Source organism: Triturus cristatus, chromosome 3_1, assembly GCF_964204655.1.
Source record: "Triturus cristatus chromosome 3_1, aTriCri1.1, whole genome shotgun sequence".
Lineage (NCBI taxonomy): Eukaryota > Metazoa > Chordata > Amphibia > Caudata > Salamandridae > Triturus > Triturus cristatus.
Window position 1 is genome coordinate 445,088,067 of NC_140583.1, and position 19,266 is coordinate 445,107,332.

The window sequence follows — 19,266 nt, forward strand, 5'->3', positions numbered from 1 at the left end:
GCCGCAAAATGCCTTCTAGTTGTGCGCAGGTGCATTGTTACAAAATTCTCCTGATTAAGTCGGTCTGGCACCTGAGGTAATTTAAAGTGAAGAATTTGTGGTTAGGTAGAGTATCAAACTATCGCCCCATCTCACTCCTCCCCTTCTTGGCTAAGGCATTGGAAGCCCCTGTCACCAACTGTCTCTGCTCTTTCATTGAACAGTCTCAATTTCTAAACACTCACCAAGCAGGCTTATGTCCCTCTCACTCAATTGAAGCAGTAATCCTGACTGTACTAGATGAAATGAGGAGACAAGCAGATAAGGGCTGTACTCAGACTCTAGTGCTCCTCGATATCTCTCGGCGGCTTTCGACACGGTCAAATATGAAATCTTGGTGGACCGTGTCAGAGACGCAGGGATTCAGGGACCTGCCCTCCAATGGCTGACGTCCTACTTAGATGATCGGTCCCAATCAGTCCGCCTTTCCCAATTCATGGCTCCCAGAGTTAAATTAACCTGTGGTGTGCCGCAAGGCTCGTCCTTGTCCCAAGCCTTGTTCAATCTGTACATCTTTCCACTTATCCAGTCTCTGGGTGAAAAAGCTGTGTACTTTCAATTATGCAGATGATCTGCAATTTATTTTCACCATCGACAACACCCCTGACTCCATCTTGAGCTTCCAGACAACTATGTTACATATACGTAACTGGATGAATAATAATCACTTAAATTAAACCCAGACACAACAGAATTGATCTTAGTCAGTGGCTCTCGAATTCCCTGGAACTCGAATTTCAGTCCAGCTGAGTTGGTAGCGCCACCACTTCCATCTTTCTTCAGCCAAGAGCCTTGATCTCACAATTGATAGTGACCTGACCTTGAAGTCCCAGATCGGGACGGTAGTTTCTACCTGCTTTTTTCAACTTAGGAAGTTCAGGAAAATTATCAGATTCCTCACTACGGAAGCTCTTATCCAGGTCGTCCTATCTTTGGTCATTTCTCATATTGATTATGCTAATAAAATTTACTTTGGCCACCTGGGGTATTTAATAAAAAGATTGTAGTTGGTGCAAAATCAGGCAGCTAGACTGATTTATCATCAGCCGAGATGGCACCACGCCACTCCGCTAATGAAGAAGCTACATTGGCTCCCAGTAACACAACACAACACTGTGCATTTAAGATTTGATGCCTCATCTTTAAATCCCTTCACGGCTCATGTCCGGAATTTATTCAGAGGTATGCCCCCACCCAGACCTGAGGTCATCCAATGAGAACCTTCTGGTTATCCCCACCTTCAAACGGAAAAGACTAGGCGGATCTAGATATGTGACCTTGGCCCCTAATTTTTGGGAATTCACTCCCCTTTAACATCTGATCCTCTACCAGTTACTCTCATTTCAGGAGACTTTTTAAAAACTTGGTTGTTCTCCCAGGCATATGAATGATCTAACGAGCAGCAGGCTACCTCTTATATTTAGCGCCAAGAAACTATATGGTGTATGTGCGATCTATAAATATTTTTAACATAAAATCTGCCAGAACAAGCACTAACAAAGATAAGTAACTTGTTCTTTACAGTATCCTGGTCAATCCTGTACTTTCTGATAGAGACTTCTAACCACAAATACCTCACCTAAGAAAATTTCTCAAGCATCATACTGGATCTTGAAAACCTTGACCAGTACCTCTGCATGCCAGTAGGTGGTGTTAATCGGCTGCGTTGGAAGTGACGACTGGGGTGCCAACAGCGCAGATCAGAAGTTCTACCTCAGTCACTTTTAACCAGCTTTTTTTTTATTTTTGTTTTTTACTTTTTGTTGACCCAATTTGAATAATGTGCTCCCAGATCCCGCAGAAACTAAGCAGCGTTTTAAAGAGTGCAGGTCCCATATTGATAGGTGGATGAGTACCAACCACCTTCAACTGAACAGAGGCAAGTCGGAGATAATGCTTTTCGTTAAGGCCCAGGAACATTGGTCTCACGACTGGTGGCCCCCAAACCTCGGCCCTTGTCCAACCTCCAAACCAACTGTACAAAACTTAGGTTTCTACATGGACAACCAATTGTCCATGAAAAGTCAGATCAACCATATTATCGGTATCTGTTTCAGAGTGATGCGTAGCCTACGAAAGGTCTTCAAATGGATTCCTATGGAGGCCAGGAAACCATTAGTCCAGGGACTAATAATAAATCGAATGGACTATGGAAATGCGCTGTTGTTCTCAATTAATGAAAGCCTTCTAAATAGACTTCAAATCTTGCAGAACACTGTGGCCAGATTGGTCCTAAATCTTCCGCCCAGATCTCTCTCCGCTCCCTGTCTAAGATCTTTACATTGGCTCCCGGTGAGAAAACGAATTCTATTCAAGATCCTTTGTCTGACACACAAGCATGTGTATGGCAAAGGCCCGGGATACTGGTCCAAAAAACGATGTTGTTACCAGCCACGCCGGGCGCTCAGATCTAGCAACGAATCATTGCTTACCCCTCTCAGAATCCGTACCGCCAGAAAAGGGGGCAGGTCTTTTTGCTTTCTCGTCCCTGCACCATGGAACAAAATTCCTTCCAACTTGCGTACCATCCCGGATCATAACTGCTTCCGAAAGTAGCTGAAGTCATGGCTATTTGATAACTAAGCTAGTACTCCATCAGAGCCATCTGCAAGCGCCATGAGACTTCCGAGTGTTGTGTGCGCTATACAAATGTCCCTGATTTGATTTGATTTGAGTGTGCTAAGAATTTGTCACACTGGGAGCGCATGGGGTTTAAACCTTTTGGGGAATATCACACAGTCAGATGTCTGTGTCTGATTTCCATTTGGTCTGTTTTTGGTTCCTGGTGTTAATCCACGACCTGAAGGCAAGCACCAAGTGCAAGTAGAATCAACCCCAGGAGATCTGCGAACGGGTGAGTAAGCTCCTGGCAGCACTGCAGAAGGCTCTGTTCTCAGTCCTTTTGAAGGAGATTTCATGGTTGCTCCTCAAGTCGTTCCCGTTAGCTTTAGTCTTCCCGCTCCAAACGTCTTCCTCAAAGTCTGGTAAGTCCAAGAAGCACAAGAAGTCAGCAAATAATTATTCGGCTTACTCATCTATACGATTTACTTCCAGGCCCGCTCCTCACTCCACTTGCAGAGCCGGCATCCAGCCCCCCTCTCTGTGCTTCTTAGAGTTTACCAGGAGCTGGAACGACCCCTCCCCAATAAAAGAAAGAAATTACGATACCATGCATGCCATCTTTGGGCCACTGACTCTTTCTAGTGACACTTCCGGCTCCATGGAGCCGAGAAGTAAAACTGCTGGGCTACCTCTGGAGAGTTTGCCCCCGACAGCAGCCAGCCTCTCTGGATCGCATCTGCCCACTGCCCAACACCACTGCCACAGATGCTTGCACCCACCCTGTCCCTGATCCTCCTGATGCAGTCTTCCTTGCCCCCGGCACTGCTAGACAATGAGCCTGTTGCCATTCCTGACCCTGAAAAGGCTCCAACCGATGCCGCTCGACATAGACTCCAGCGCCATCCAAGCCATATGCCTCTTTGGGCTTGCTATCCTTAGACTGCCCATTCCCTCCTGAAGGAGCGGATGACAGAATGGTATTGATCCTTTGAGGTGGAACAACAGGTATGAGGAGCTGGGTGATGGCACCTGCATGCTTTCCCTTCCGGTCTCTGTTTTGAAGGAAGGCACAACTTTTGCGACCATGATGTGTAGGGCAGTGGAGGTCCTCAATCTACAACTGCCAGCTGCCGAGGTCAAGACCAGTGTCTTGACGGAGGTGCTTCACCTGGGTGCAAAGTCTGCAAACCATTGATCCCCTTTAATGAGGCCCTAACAGACGTTCTTTCAACCTGGGGGCCTGGACGAAACCTTGCACAGGTGCTCAGATGCACTGCATGATTATCTGTTGCCATCGTCCCACCCCATCAGACCCAATCTTCCTCTCCTAGGACACCTCCCTTGAGAGCCTGGCAGCTCAGGCCTGAACAGCAAAGGTCAACCCAAATGCATTTCCTTCCTCTTCACCTGGAAGGGAATCCAAGAGGCTGGACACCTTTGAGCAGAGAATCTTCTCTTCCATCAGCTTGGTCTTTTGGTTGGTGAATACATCTTTCGGCCACATGCTTCTTGAATGGCTCACTGAGGACCATCTCTACTTGTTCCGTCAGGAGGTGCAAGGTCTGTTCACCAAAGGAGCTATTGAGGTTGTGCCAGCACCAGAAGTAGGGCGTTCAATCCAGTCCATCTACTTTCTGGTACCTAAAATGGATGGAGGCCTCCGTCCCATACTAGATCTGCACCCCTCATCACTGGAAAAAAGCGAAATTCAAGATTCTCACCTTGGCTCAGGTCTGTCTGCCCTGGAGCCTGGATGGCGGTGTTGGACTTGCAGAATACTTAATTTCACATCCCCGTCATTCAGCCTTGCAGGCAGTACCTGCAGTTTCCAGTAGGTCACAAGCACTTCCAGTTCACTGTGCTCCCCTTCGCCCTCACCAGTGACCCCATGGTTTTTATGAAAGTGGTGGTGATTGCAGCCTACCTTTAGAGGTCAGGGGTCCCAGTGGGCTGCGTAAGGCAGGCTCTCCACAGGCAGTAGTCTCCTTTCTCCAGACTATGGTGCACCTCCTGCATTCACTGGGGTTCACTATCAACATGCCAAAGTCGCACTTGACTGCATCTCAGACGCTCCATTTCATCTGAGCTATTCCGAACACGGTGCAGTTCTGCATCTACTTTCCAGAGCGTAGAGACCTGGAATTCCAGGATATCAGGAATATTCAGGATATTCATGCTATGATCCCGATGTTTCAACCTCTGTCCTGAATTTCGGTAAGACTGATACTGGGGCTGCTGGGTCTGATGGCCTCCTGCATCCTGCTGGTGAAGCATGCCCAAAGGCACATGTGGGCTCTGCAGTGGGATCCTAAGCTCCAGTGAGTGCAGCATTAGGGAAATCTCTACGGCTAGATTTCGAAGGAGACTGGAAAAGATCTGCAGTAGTGGTTAATGAACCACGATTGGACCAACAGTAGACCAGACCTCTCTTCCTTCCGCTCCTGGAACTGACAGTGGTGACCAACGCATCACTTCTGGGTTGAGGTGGCCACATGCGAGAGGCGGTGATCAGAGGACACTGTCCTCTGGTGGAGTCCCAGATCCACTTCAGTCTTCTAGAACTCAGAGTGATTGGCTTGGCTTTGAAAGCCTTCCTCCCATCCATCAAAGGAAAGTTGGTTCAGGTGTTCACAAAGAACACCACCACAATGTGGTATTGCAACAAACTGGGTGGAGTGGATTTGTGGACCCGGTTCTAAGAGTCTCCTGGATCTGGCTGGAGCAACAGGACATCTTCTTGATTTTACAGGACCTGGTGGGATCTTTGAACGCCAAGGTGGACAAACTCAGCTGCTGATGCCTTGTGGATCAAAAAATGGCATCTACACCCAGAGGTTGCACACTGTCTTTTCCAAGAAGGGAGAGAACCCTGTCTTGATTTATTTGCCACTGCCTAGAATGTGCAGTGTCTGCTTTTCTGCGTGTTGGAGCTTCCAAAACAGCTCTCCATTGGAGACTCATTCTGATTGGACTAGAATCTGGGATTCCTGCATGCCTTTCCGATGATACCGCTCCTGAACCTGAGTTGTCAGGAAGATCGGGACTGACTGGGACCAAGTCCTCTTAGTGGCTCTGAATTGGGCAAGGAAAGGTTGGTATCCCGAACTCCTTAGCATGAGCATCTGTACTTTGGTTAGGATGCCTCTTCAGGAAGACCTCTTGTCCCAGATGCAGGGCAGGGTTCTGCAGCTGAACCTACGCAAACTCCACCTTCAACCATGGAGCTAGAGCAGTGACAGTTGAATGCCTTTGATCTTCCTCCCAAGATTTCTGATGTCATCTTGGCACCCAGACGTCCCTCAACAAAGATTGTGTACACCTCCATTTGGGACAAATTTGTGGCTTTGTGCTCCTCCTGTCACAGGGTTGGCCTTCTTGTCGAAGGCGTTATTGCTTATGCTGTTTTTTGCCCCGCAATGCAATGCCTTGGGCACAGTTAAAGGTTATCTTTCGGCCATATCTGCTTTCTTGCGGTTGCCAGACGAGCCCTCAATGTTTGTCACCCCTTGTGATACGTTTTCTTAAGGGCTTGCAACATTTGTTTCCTCCTCCCCCCTTCACCATGCCCCAGTGGGACCTTAATTTGGTCCTAACTTTTCTCATCAGATCCCTATTCAAACCCCTGCATAGCTGTCTGCTCAGACACCCAATTCTAAGGACAGCCTTCTTGGTGGTCATCACATCAGTCAGACTGGTCAGTGACCTTCAAGCTCTTTTAGTTAACCCTCCATATACCAGCTTCTACCGGGATAAACTGGTTCTTTGGACTCACGCCTCCTTCATTCCGAAGATGGTGACCTATTTCTACATCTGCCAAAATATCATTTTGCCGACATTTTTCACTACACCTAACCTTCTATGGAAGTGGAGAGACTCCACTGTTTTGATTCCAAATGGGCTCAGTCCTCTTACGTTGATCGCAGCACAGAGTGCAGGGGAAGAGATTTACAGGAGGGAGACAGGTGGAAAATGCATAGACTCTTGCATGCTAAAAGCATGGTGTATAGTGATAAAAAGATAAAAGTAGTGCTTGAAAAGCTATTAGTGGAATTATAGAAGACAGTCAATTAGAAAAGAGTGTAAAGAGGAGATGCTTCATGGAAGGACAAACAAGACAGGCTAACTGGGACACAAATAAAAAGTAAGTAAGAGTGAAGGTAAAACCAACCAATTGTAAATAATAAGCGGGCTGCAAGCCTCTGTGTTCTTGGTACAAAGACAGTTTGTCTTCTTTGACAGTCGGATAGCTGTACTGTTTCGTAGACTGAACCTAGAAAGGATCAAAGACATGAGAGTAGAGCTAATAATTGAAAGCTAATTAGAGCTTCAGATCTGGTTCTTTACCTACTCCTGTGTACCTCGTAGAAGAAGCTCCCCTTCTCTCCTGATTAGAAAGAAAGTTTGTGGGTGTGCTTACTGTAGGAAACACACTGACTCGGTGCTAGTATGGAATGTTTTTGTGTTGAAAAACTCGCAATCTTAGAACTTGATTGCGAGTTAGAAATTAAGCTGTCCTTTGTCTTTTGCATAAAACTGTATGGATTTATACGTTTTATCTATACATGATGTTTACATGCCACTACCTTATTATAAGATTGCAGGTCTTGTGCAAAAAAATCCCATTTACTGCAATTGTGGAAGCTGTTAATTGTTACTGTTCATTATTTGTTCTTGGTTATTTCGCAAGCAGGCTGCACCGTTTTCCCTCAAAATCTATTTCTAATGTGTTTGCAAATTTTTTTAATCGTTTTTCAAGGAATTGGCCAAGGTGTTCCTGTGGTGGCGCTTGTATTCGAAGGTGGTCCAAATGTTATCCTCACTGTGTTAGAATATCTTCAGGAAAGTCCTCCAGTGCCAGTGGTAGTTTGTGAAGGAACTGGAAGAGCAGCAGACATATTGGCTTATGTTCACAAACAAACAGAAGAAGGAGGGTAAGTCAGATAATATTTTTTTTATTGTTTTATTTGAAGATGAGAACAATTTGCAAATAAAACACACAATATTTTAATAATTCAGCCTAAAAAAAGTGTCTGCTCCTCCAGATCCCCTACTGGCAATCGGCCGGGCCTTCATTGGTTTCCTATTAAGGAGAGAATCAAATTTAAGGCTATGTGTATCACGCATAAGTCCTTCTGGGGGAATGGACCGACAATCAGTCGATCTATGATCACCCCCTACCGCCCAAACAGAAGCCTCCATTCGGCTAACCTCTCACTTGCTGTGCATCCTTAAATAAAAAGAGCTTGAAGTGGCGGGCGTTCTTTCACTAACAACTCTGCTGAGCTATGGAACGCTCTCCCTCCCCACATACGTGGGGAGCCCAACCTGATGCCCTTACCGAAACTCCTTAAAACCTGATTTTTCCAGAATTCCACTTAATCTTATGGGCCTCTTTGTCCTTGTCTTCTGACAGCACTGGATTGCCTTAGGGTAGCTACGCGCTTTATAAATATTTTTTACATTTAATTTAATTTCATCTTTAACCCCTTCGCTGCCAGGCCTTTCCCCCCTCCTGTGCCAAGCCTTTTTTTGGCTATTTGGGGTAGTGCGCGATGAGGCCCCTGTAACTTTTTGACCACATAAGGTATCCACGCCAAATTTGCGTCCTTTTCTTCCAACATCATGGGGATTCTAAAGGTACTCAGGGTTTGTGGATTCCCCTGGAGGGGTCACAGAAATGAGCCAAACTACAGCAAAAAAAAATTTTTTCGGAACAATTGGAAAAACGGGCTGCAAATGAAAGCATCTGGGGTTTTCCCTGCAAATGTTATCAAAAAAGGGTTTGTGGGGTTGAAATCCCCATTTCCCCAGCTTTTCGGGGATACCAGACTTTTGTCAGAAACCCAACATTTTTTACACAGTTTTGGCATTTTTCTGGGACATAGCCTATTTTTGCTATTTTTTGTGCTTTTGACCTCCTTCCAGTTAATGGCAGAAATGGGTACAAAAGCAATAATGGATCCTGGAAAGCTATACATTTTCGAGAAGTAGACAAAATTCTGAATTCAGCAAGGGGTCATTTGTGTAGATCCATCAAGGTTTTTTTATAGAAACTAACAGTTAAATATAGGATAAATTGAAAATTAGTTGAAAAAAAACAGCCTTTTGTGTCCACGTTTTCACCTGTAACTTCTTCTAATTATGACAGCTCTTTGAAAGCAATATACCATTACATCCGCTGGACATTACTGGTTGTGGGAATATATAGGACTTGTAGGTTCACCAAGAACCCGACGAACCCAGAGCCAAAAACTGAGCAGCAACATGCAATGGTTTTTATTATGTACCGGGTATATAGTAATTATTCTGTAAAAATGTGTACATGGAAAAATCGGTATGAAAGACACCTATGTATTTCTGAAATGGGAACAAAATATAGAGTTTAGAAACAGTAGATATTTGCACATTTCTGAAATTGGGAATACTCATACTAGCATGAGAATTATCAGTCATTTTTTAGAATGACTTCTTTTTTTACACTATCTTTCATTTGGAAGGCAGAAATGCATCGAAAGTCAATAGATAATAACAGTTCCTTTACAAATCTGAATTACCCTAAGTCTCCCGATAAAAATGGTACCTCACTTGTGTGGGTAGGCATAGTGCCCGCGACAGGAAACGGCGCAAAACGCAACGTGGTCACAAGTCAATATCGCAGTGAAAATGTACCCTTTTTTGACAAAGTGCCTAGCTCTAGTTTTTGAACCCTAGCTCTGCGGGCACCTTGGGAAACCTAGCAAACCTATACATTTTTGAAAACTAGACACCCAGGGGAATCCAGGATGGGGTGACTTGACTGCCTCCCACCAGGGTCTGTTACCCAGAATCCCTTGCAGACCTAAAAAATTGTCAAAAAAAACACATTTTCCCCACATTTCTGTGGTGGAAAGTTCCGGAATCTGCGTGGATCCACAAATTTCCACCCACCCCGCGTTCCCCAAAGTCTTACGAGAAAAACGGTACCTCACTTGTGTGGGTCGGCCTAGTGCCTGCGACAGTAAACGACGCAAAACGCAACGTGGTCACACCTCAATTTCGCAGTGAAAAATGACCCTTTTTTGGCAAAATGTCTAGCTGTAGTTTTTGAACCCTAGCTCTGCGGGCACCTTGGGAAACCTAGCAAACCTATACATTTCTGAAAACTAGACACCCGTGTGCTTCCAGGGAGGAATGGCTTGCGTGGATCCCCCAACGTTTCCTTACCCAGAATCCCCTGCAAACCTCAATTTTAGCTGAAAAAATCACATTTTTCACACATTTTTGTGTGGGAAAGTTGTGGCATCGCCGGGCTCACTCAAATTTCCCACCACCCAGCGTTCCCCCGGCTCTCCCGGTAAAAATGGTGCCTCACTTGTGTGTGAGGCCCAAGTACCCGCGACAGGCAAGGGCCCAAAACGCAGTGAGGCGACATCAAAATTGCCTATCTCAAAACCACCTGGTTTTGCAAGGGGGGTCACTTGGGTTTTTGGCCCGGTGCTCGGCGGCCATCTAGGGAAACCTATCAAACCCATACATTTCTGAAAACTAGACACCCGGGGGCTTCCAGGGAGGTATGGCTTGCGTCGATCCCCCAACGTTTCCTTACCCAGAATCCCCTGCAAACCTCAATTTTAGCTGAAAAAAATCACATTTTTCACACATTTTTGTGTGGGAAAGTTGTGGCATCACCGGGCTCACTCAAATTTCCCACCACCCAGCGTTCCCCTGGGTCTCCCGGTAAAAATGGTGCCTCACTTGTGTGGGAGGCCTAAGTACCCGCGACAGGCAAGGGCCCAAAAGATTTTTGGGATAGGCAATGTTGATGTGGCATCACTGCGTTTTGGGCCCAAGGAAACGTTGGGGGATACACGCAAGCCATACCTCCCTGGAAGCCCCTGTGTGTCTAGTTTTCAGAAATGTATGGGTTTGATAGGTTTCCCTAGATGGCTGCCAAGCACGGGCCAAAAAGCCAGTTGACCCCCTTGCAAAACCAGATCGTTTTGACATAATTCGTTGTTTGTTTCTACAGAGTGAGAATTTCGGCACAATATTGCAAGGAAAATGTGACAGACATTTTGAGCTTTGCAGGACATAGTGGATAAAATAACTTTTTTGAATTCAGAAGAGAGACATCACCATGAACTCCCGTGGGTTTACGACAATATCTACAGTTGGTGGGTTATTCTTACATGGAACATACACCTTGGCAGAGAAACTAAAAAGACAAAGATTCCTGCACAGCCATCTATTCCTCAAACACACACACATACTGGTTGGATTTGGCACGAGGGCGAGTGATGGTTCAGTATATTAAATTTTATTAGCAAGTGATTTCACAAAAATGAAATGCACTGTTAATAATTGAAAGGGCAAGAAACTGAACCATTGACTTGCAGCTCGTGAGCTGTAAAGCCACGACAAGGCACCAACCTCTTTACAGGCCATTCATACACCTTTCATACGTGTGAGACATACAAAACCATTCACACCGCCAGCCGCGGGCCCATCACATAACAAAACTCACACCAGCACACAGCGCCATTCAAGGGCCCATCACTTTCACACGCCGACATTCCTGACACAGCAACTACACAAGCTGATGGATTGCGTGGAGTGGCACTCAGCTAGCAGTGTGTGTAGTGACCAGCAGCAAGTCACTACTCACACACAGCCAGCCGAGCGCCAGTCCACGCACACTGCTAGCCGAGCGCCAGTCCACGCACACTGCTAGCCGAGCGCCAGTCCACGCACACTGCTAGCCGAGCGCCAGTCCACGCACACTGCTAGCCGAGCGCCAGTCCACGCACACTGCTAGCCAAACACCAGTCCACGCACACTGCTAGCCAAACACCAGTCCAGGCACACCGCCAGCCAATCGCCAGTCCAGGCACACCAGCAGCCAATCGCCAATCCACGCACACCGCCAGCCAAGCGCCAGTCCACGCACACCACCAGCCAAGCGCCAGTCCACACACACCGCCAGTCCACGCATACCGCCAGCCACGTACCAGTCCACGCACACCACCAGCCAAGCACCATTCCACGCACACCGCCAACACATTTAGGATTTTTTTAGACAAAAATAAAAACACAAACAAACCGCAAATAGATACAAATCTACAAACACAAAATCAGAAACTAAATACATTGCACTAACGCCAACCTTGAAACAGAATCAAATTCTTTAAAGAATACAGACCAGGCAGTTCACTTTACCACTCATGAATGCTCCCAAAAATTATTTTGCGTGTGGTACGCTCTCAAACAAGCAGGGACACACAGCCCAGGTTTAGAAGGACAGTCGGGGCAGTACATACGAATCTCCTTCCGCGTACCTCTTCGCCAACAGACTCTGCATCTCCTAGTGGGAAAATCTTTTGACGGTGTGGGAGGGATGAAATCAGGTAAGTGGCGATCTTTCAATCGAACCACATCCTCCACCACTCCAAATCTAGGAACACTTGCCTGTTCCACAACAACAAGGATAGCTATCACAGAGTGCTGAAACTGAAGAAATGTCAACTTTGACGCAGGAGAACACTCCTTAAACACAATAAAAGCATTGAAATTTGCTAATTCGAAGAAATGGATGGCCAACTTCTTATACCAAACATAAGCCTTCCGAATAGCAGAGTAAGGTTCCAACCTCTGATCTACTCTGTCAACACCACCCATGTGCTTATTGTAGTCTAGAATGCACACAGGTTTGCGCACTTCAGCAACCTGACCCCAAACAGCCACAGGTGAAGTAATCTCATCATGGATGGTAGTCAGCATGTACACATCCCTCCTGTCCACAAATTTTACAGCTAGTAGTTCATCACTACGCAAGGAACTGCACTGCCCCCTCTGAAGTTTTTTGCAAACAAGCTCTTTCGGATAACCTTTACGGTTAGAGCGGATTGTGCCACATGCAAAAGTGTCCACTTTATACAATTCCTTAAATAATTGCACAGCAGTATAGAAGTTATCAAGGTACAAATGGTGGCCTCTGTTAAACAGTCTTCTAGCAAGATCCCACACCATTTTCTCTGAAACTCCAAAAGTGGACGGACAACCTGGGGGGTCAATAGTAGAATCTCTACCAGTGTTCACACGAAAATTAAAAATATATCCTGTCCTACTCTCAGACAACATATACAGCTTAATTCCATAGCGTGCCCTCTTGCTAGGGATGTACTGCCTAAAAACCAAACTGCCCTTGAACAAGACCAAAGACTCATCAATAGATATTTCTTTCCCAGGAGCATAGATCTCAGAAAATCGATCAACAAAGTGATCAAGGAGGAGGAGCCAAGATGGCGACCGGGATGGCAGCGTAGGCTCCCGGCTCCGTGAACCTCCGCACCCCGCACAGATATCCTGCACGAGATCCTTAGCCTGCGCTATCTGCCCGTGTTGGTGAACGCGAGTGGCAACCGACCGTGTGACCCCGAGGTTTCTGGCAGCGGTACCGCCGGAGAAATGTCCGTCTAAAGTTTGCGGCCTGTGCAGCCCTGGAGCCGGGACCTCGAGTGGACGCCGTGGCCGGGCGGCAGTGTAACAACAGCGGCCTTCGGTGACTGGGTGGAGTCGGACTGCCGGAGTGGTGCGAATGTCGGCCTGCGTTTCGCCGTGGTCGTTCCTACCACTACGCGTGGCGGAACGGGTGCGTGCCCGAGGTGGCCACTCCAGGACTCTCCAGTGATTGCCTCAGCCTTCGCCGGTGAGCTGCCCGGACGCCGCCCGTAACTCGCCCCGATTCTCGCGGGCTGCTCCCGGATTTTCGCGGACGCTGGTCCGTCGTGGGGACGACTGTGGCCCGTGACCACACACCGGACACATCATTTGCCTGCCCCCGGAACCCTGTTTCCAGCGACATGGAACCCGAGGCGCTTGGGCCTGAGTCCCGGTCCCGATCTGGGTTGGATCTACCCAGCGGCCATTTTGGTAGGACAGTGTCCACTACCCTGTACACTGGGTTGCAGCAGGATTGGGAGGGTGCGCCTCTGAGGAGCGTAGCGGAGCAGGCGCCGGGAGCTGTACTGGGGTACGGTGACCTTCTCGAGGCCCTCGGTGCCCTTCATTTCACCTTGGTTCACGGCGCCCGGGTGTTGGGGAGCAAGCTCGATGGAGTGACATCAGCGTTGGAACAGTTGCCGCCCGCCTATCCCCAGGTACACTGGGACTTCTTACGCCGCGCACGAGGGGACAGTGTAGTGGCCGCCCCTGTGAATAGTGCACGCCTGGACTCTCCGGACAGTATATTAACGTGCGATCAGCTGGCTGTGGATCTGGTCTGTTCCGGAGGTTTCGGACATGAGTGGGGGGTGGTGGCCTTGTCCCGTGCGCGGCCTCCGACGACTCAGGCGCCATCCAAGCAACGGTCGCCTACTCTGCCTGATTCCGCCTTTCTGGGCCTGGTGTGCGGTGTAAATCCTAGCTCAGCACTGGGAAAGACGACCCTCCATAGAGCTGATTGTGTCGACCTTCAGAGCCCTCTACCCTACTTGTGTGTGTCGCTTCCTGATCTTTATTGGACGCTTTTCTTCCTGGTAACACTGGACATGGCACTGGGACGAGGGGTATGCATGGGTGGGTTTGCAAAGAGTGGCCAAGGATGAGGCTGACCCTTCAGAGATGGTCATCTACTAGGCGGGCAGGCTCGGGCGTTGTGTGCTCTCACGGCATAACTGTTAGTGTACCAAGTGCGTAATGCTCCTTACTTCACTTTGACAGGGTCGATTTCGTGTTCTGTATTGTATGCTTTGCGGGAAAACGTATGGTGCGGGAGGGAGAAGCCGGGGGCGTGTTTTACAGGCCCTCCTCCAGTTTATTAATACTCTCTCTACCCCCCCCCGTCTGGTGGGGGTTCTTTTCCTACTCTTTTTCTCTGTTTCTTCTATATTTCGGGTCTGGTTCAGGGGCGACAGGCACACTGCTGGGGGGGGGGGGGGGGCGTACTCATCTGCAGAGGTGCAGGGTGGGGGGTTGGGGGGGGGATTCTTTAGTCTTTAACCCCTTTTTTCTATGGCCTCCTTTTCTTCTCTTATTCTTCTGTCTTTTTCTGGGATCAGCATGGTAGACCTCCTTTGTTGTTAATCACTGCTGTTTCCTGAGTGCCATAATTTCCGTGGAGTTTCCTGGGTCTTGGGGCAGGGGGGTCGCAGGCGCAAATGGCCGTGTCAACCCTTCACATCCTGAACTTCCTGTTTCAGCGCCATTGCCTAGATAGACTGTTGTTTATTGTTTACGTTCATCATTCTGCCTGCCATTTTTCGCTGCTGGGAAACTGTTTGGCGCCTGATCCTTCCATCCTCTTCTATTATAAAATGTAAACCTTTATTATCTTTTTCTCCTACTTGGGCCGTTCAGAGACTGAGAGTATGCTAACGTCGAGATTTTGCACCCCGAGGTGCTGACTGTGATAAACTTGCTTTCTGTTATCCTGACTGTTTAGCGGCCGGCCCCGGGGGTTGTAGGCCCATGCGTGTAATTGATTGAAATATCAATAAAGGTTTTCAAAAAAAAAAAAAACCAAAAAAAAAAAAAAAACAAAGTGATCAAGAACGGTCCGAATCTTAAAAAGACTGTCACAGTCAGGGTGATCTCGTGGCAACGCCATAGAATTATCAACAAAATGCAGCATACGTAGCAAAAGTAAATACTGATTACGAGTCATAACTGCAGGCAAAATGGCAGTTGCCAACAAGGGGCTAGTAGACCAATATGAAGCCAAGGTTGGCTTCCTTACCACACCCATCAATAAAGTCAAACCCAAATACTTCTTAATCTATTCCAGATATATGGGAGTCCACCGGGTAGCTCTAGACTGGGGCCTAAGTTTGTCACTGTTGTCCCTCAAAAACTGTTCAGCATACAATTCTGCTCAACAATCTCACCCAAAAATACATCATCCATAAACAACTGAAAAAACTGTATAGGCAAAAAGTGTTCACAATCCACTGTACACCCTGCATCACCACTAAAGGCAGGTAACACCGGCTGCACCATGTTTGGATCAACCCAAAGTCCAGCACTTCCAGTAGGAAGCCTAGCAACCTCAGACTGCAATCCAGATGCCTCTTGCACCATCGGCACAGCAGTTTCCTCCTCTAAGACAGGCACTTCATCCGCACTGAGAGTTGCTTCATCCACACCAAGAGTACCTTCATCTGCACTGAGAGTACCTTCATCATCCGATGATTCCATGTTGAGAGAAAACTCACTGCCAGAATCTTCCCCTCCCTCCTCTCCCTCAGACGCACTGTCAGTCTCATAATCCTGCTCCGAGGAAGATTCAAGAAGCATACCAACCACCTGTTGAGCAGTCATTCTACGGCTAGCCATATTGCTTACTAATAAAGGTAACTTGTCAAACAAGTCAACAACAACAAACACTTTGTAAAATAAGTAATAAACAAAAAGCACCTTTATCAAAAACTCATATATACTCCAAAACAATACCACTCACTTGCCAGAGGCAGCTAAACTACTCACCACCACCTACTCTGTACAGACACAGTATGGATCAACAATATCCCACTAAAAAAGAAAGAGAAAAGAAATTACACATAAGACTATGCAAAACACATCGCAAAGAATGTCATGCTCAAACCACTAACTAAATATGCTGCCATTATGACATCACTTACAAAAAAATTCATTCAAACATTACAATATTACTCATTTGGAGTAAATACAACAACAAAAAATTCTTACCAAAACAATGCAACTACACATAACTGCAGAACAACCACTGTCGAAACCGGAAACAGGAATCAAAAGCTTTAGACTAGAGTAAAAAGGAGAAAAAAACATTAATGTCACATATGCATATAATGCTCTAGACCATCACGTACTGCGCAAAATTTATTGCTTGAACCTCCCACTTTCAAGAAGGAAAGATCGATGGCCCAATCCTTTACAAGCAACGCGGCGAGAATCTGGAACTCAGCCTCAGCTCCGGACCACCCCCTCCCTCTTCCCAGTCCTTCAAAACTGACCTCAAAGTTCTCCTCCTGAAAAGACACTTCCAAACTTAATTCACACCCTCTCTATTGTCTGAAGGAAGTCTTTACATTATAGGAAATTCTGTTCTCCATGCCCGTAGAAGTGCCTTCCCAGTGTGTTCCTGTGTTTTGAGTGTCTGCCATTTATTGCACTTTTATACCTCTACTTGTACTTTGTACTCTTTTGTAACTTGCACACATGTCACTTTTCCTCTTGTAACGTATTGTTTGCTACCTCTTGTATTTTGTTTTGCTTTTGATACATGCACAATTACCATCATTGCCTCATGTAACATAACGTTTCCTCTTTTTTTCAGAGTGTCTGCCATTTATTGCAGTATTTTACCTCTACTTGCATTTTGTACTCCTTTGTAACATGCACACATCACTTTTTCCTCTTGTAACGTATCGTCTGCTACCTCTTTGATTTTGTTTGCACTTTAAAATATTTAAAAAATAGTGTGGCCATAAGGGGAGCGACCATTGCCTAAAAAACGAGAGAAAAAAAACCTGGTGCTAGTGGCCATTCCTGCTGCACGATCGTGCATCAGGAATGCATAAAAGTGACTTTGGGGGCAGAGGTGTAGCTAGAGCTTGTTGCGCCCGGGGCTATCTCTCAGATTGCCGCCCCTGGGGAGGGGGTGTTGCTGGGGAAAAAAGACAGCGACCACTTGAAAGAGGTCTGAGAGACAAGTAGTATCGCCACTAATAGTTACCTCGATCATGCAAGTTACATGCACATACATGACCCGGTCCAAGGCTACACAGTTGAGTACACCGGTGACTGGCAGTACAAAAGAGAACACACAGACTGCATGATCTATCTGGGGACTCAGAAAAACCACATGTGACATCCATCAGAGAGCTGCGTGAATAATTACCTGGTAATCCCCTCAGCACAATGCAAACATGCACATACATGACACTGTTCAGGGATCCATCATCTACAGCTGACATTAAATGACCATTCATCATGGTCCCCCATTAAAGCAGTGCACTTTGTGATCTGCATGGTACATGTTCTTTGCAGCAGGCACATTAACCATCTGTGCTACCTTTCCAGGAGTCAACCCTTCCACTAGACAAAACTCCATCTCTCTCTAGGAAGAACATTAATCACCAAAGTTATCATGACATTTTAATTGTTTCTGAAAATTGCTGGAGGCCAGGAAGGAGGCAGCAAGTTTTTTTCAAACCATAATATACTTGCAAACACTACGCACCCACCCGAAATAGGTACCCAGTGAGGTCATATCGTTCGCATCGCCCTAACCTGCTCAAGGTTCATGTGACCTCAGTGACAGAGTCACAGCGACTGGATCACTGTTGCTCTAGGGTGTGCTGCTTCGTAGGCCTGCCCGCAAGACTGGAGATGAACTTCAGTATGGATTGTGGTGGACAGGCCTTCAAGTTTAACCCACAATTGACACCACTAGGGTACACCTGCTTGTGCTAAGACATCAAGCCTTCTAAGGTCTAGTGGGGCCTTCTACGGTCTAGCATGGGAATGTGCTCCCTCAGTACAGTGGTGTGGTGGACTGGTCATGAATGCTGAACCCGGTTCCCCAGTTCCAAATTCGACAGCTCTGGCCATAGTGCCACATCCCCACTAAACACCATACTTGCCCACTGAGAGAAACTCGCACTGCCTTCAGCTATAACCTAATTGTGCCCGCTATAAACACTTGGACGTGGCTCAATTCAAATTATGCACTTGATAAGAGTAATATGCTGCCTAAAAAAAAATAAAGCAACCACTCCTAGGGAATGCAAAGCATGTGAAATGTAAGCCGAAACAACATGGTTACCTTAATGATCTCTCACTCACTATTCAGAAATCAGCGAGTGGTTTCACCGGAAAAGTTATGGACATGACTAGAGGGCCCTGAAGGGAACCGTTTCACTGTCCATTGCTTACATCCTTACAAAACGTAAGCAGTATGGTATAAAAAGACCACATCCATAAACACAGAGCCATGGTACACATTGTGTTTTCCAATCCACCCATCAACCAGGTATTGCAGTACCTCCAGGAATGGTACACTCTCCCAACCTGGGAACAACAATGCTGTTCAAAGAAAGACGAGAAAACGAAAGTAGCACTTCACTGGCAAACTCTGTAAAGTGATACTGGTGTATTTGGATGTAAATAAAACCAATCTGGCCACTTTGCAACCCCTCGGTCTTGCTTTATTTAGTTAGGTATTTAATTCTCATATAATACATTCAATTTCTCTCCATCCTGCTGCACTTTGGAATTGAAAATTTCAGAAGAATGGCATTTCTCGGCAGAGCGTTTTTCTTTTTGAGATCCATTTCACAGGGAAGCAACTACAAAAAAACACGAACGAAGCAGAGCCTTGTGGCATGCCTTCGACCTCCCCCAACATAGTGCCCCCACCCTAACCAAACCCACCGATCGCCAAAATCCCCCCTCCCCAGTCCCAAAACTCACCTTCACTCTCCGACGCGCAGGAAGCAAATGGCTTCCTGCGCCTCGGAGAACAAAGGGGAAACCTCCAATGACGTCAGCGCGGCTCGCGCGCTGACGTCATTGATGACGCAGGGGTGGGGGGAGGCAGGGGAAGGTCTTCCCCTGCCTTCCCAGTAAAAAACAAAAAAGATCGACCACTCACGGGGGAGTGCCAGCGCTTCCCCCGTGGGTGGGTGTCATGACGAGCTGGACTTGTCATGG

At 46.9% G+C, this 19,266-nt stretch overlaps 1 protein-coding gene across 2 annotated transcripts in view; it reads left to right on the forward strand.

Moving 5' to 3' along the window:
• Positions 1-19,266, forward strand: part of TRPM7 (transient receptor potential cation channel subfamily M member 7) — a 2,096,104-nt gene that overhangs the window by 491,649 nt on the left and 1,585,189 nt on the right. For both annotated transcript variants that reach the window (XM_085644243.1, XM_085644244.1), the window contains exon 8: positions 7,358-7,532. In XM_085644243.1, coding sequence (XP_085500369.1) covers positions 7,358-7,532 — 175 coding nt within the window. The remainder of the gene's footprint in view (positions 1-7,357; positions 7,533-19,266) is intronic.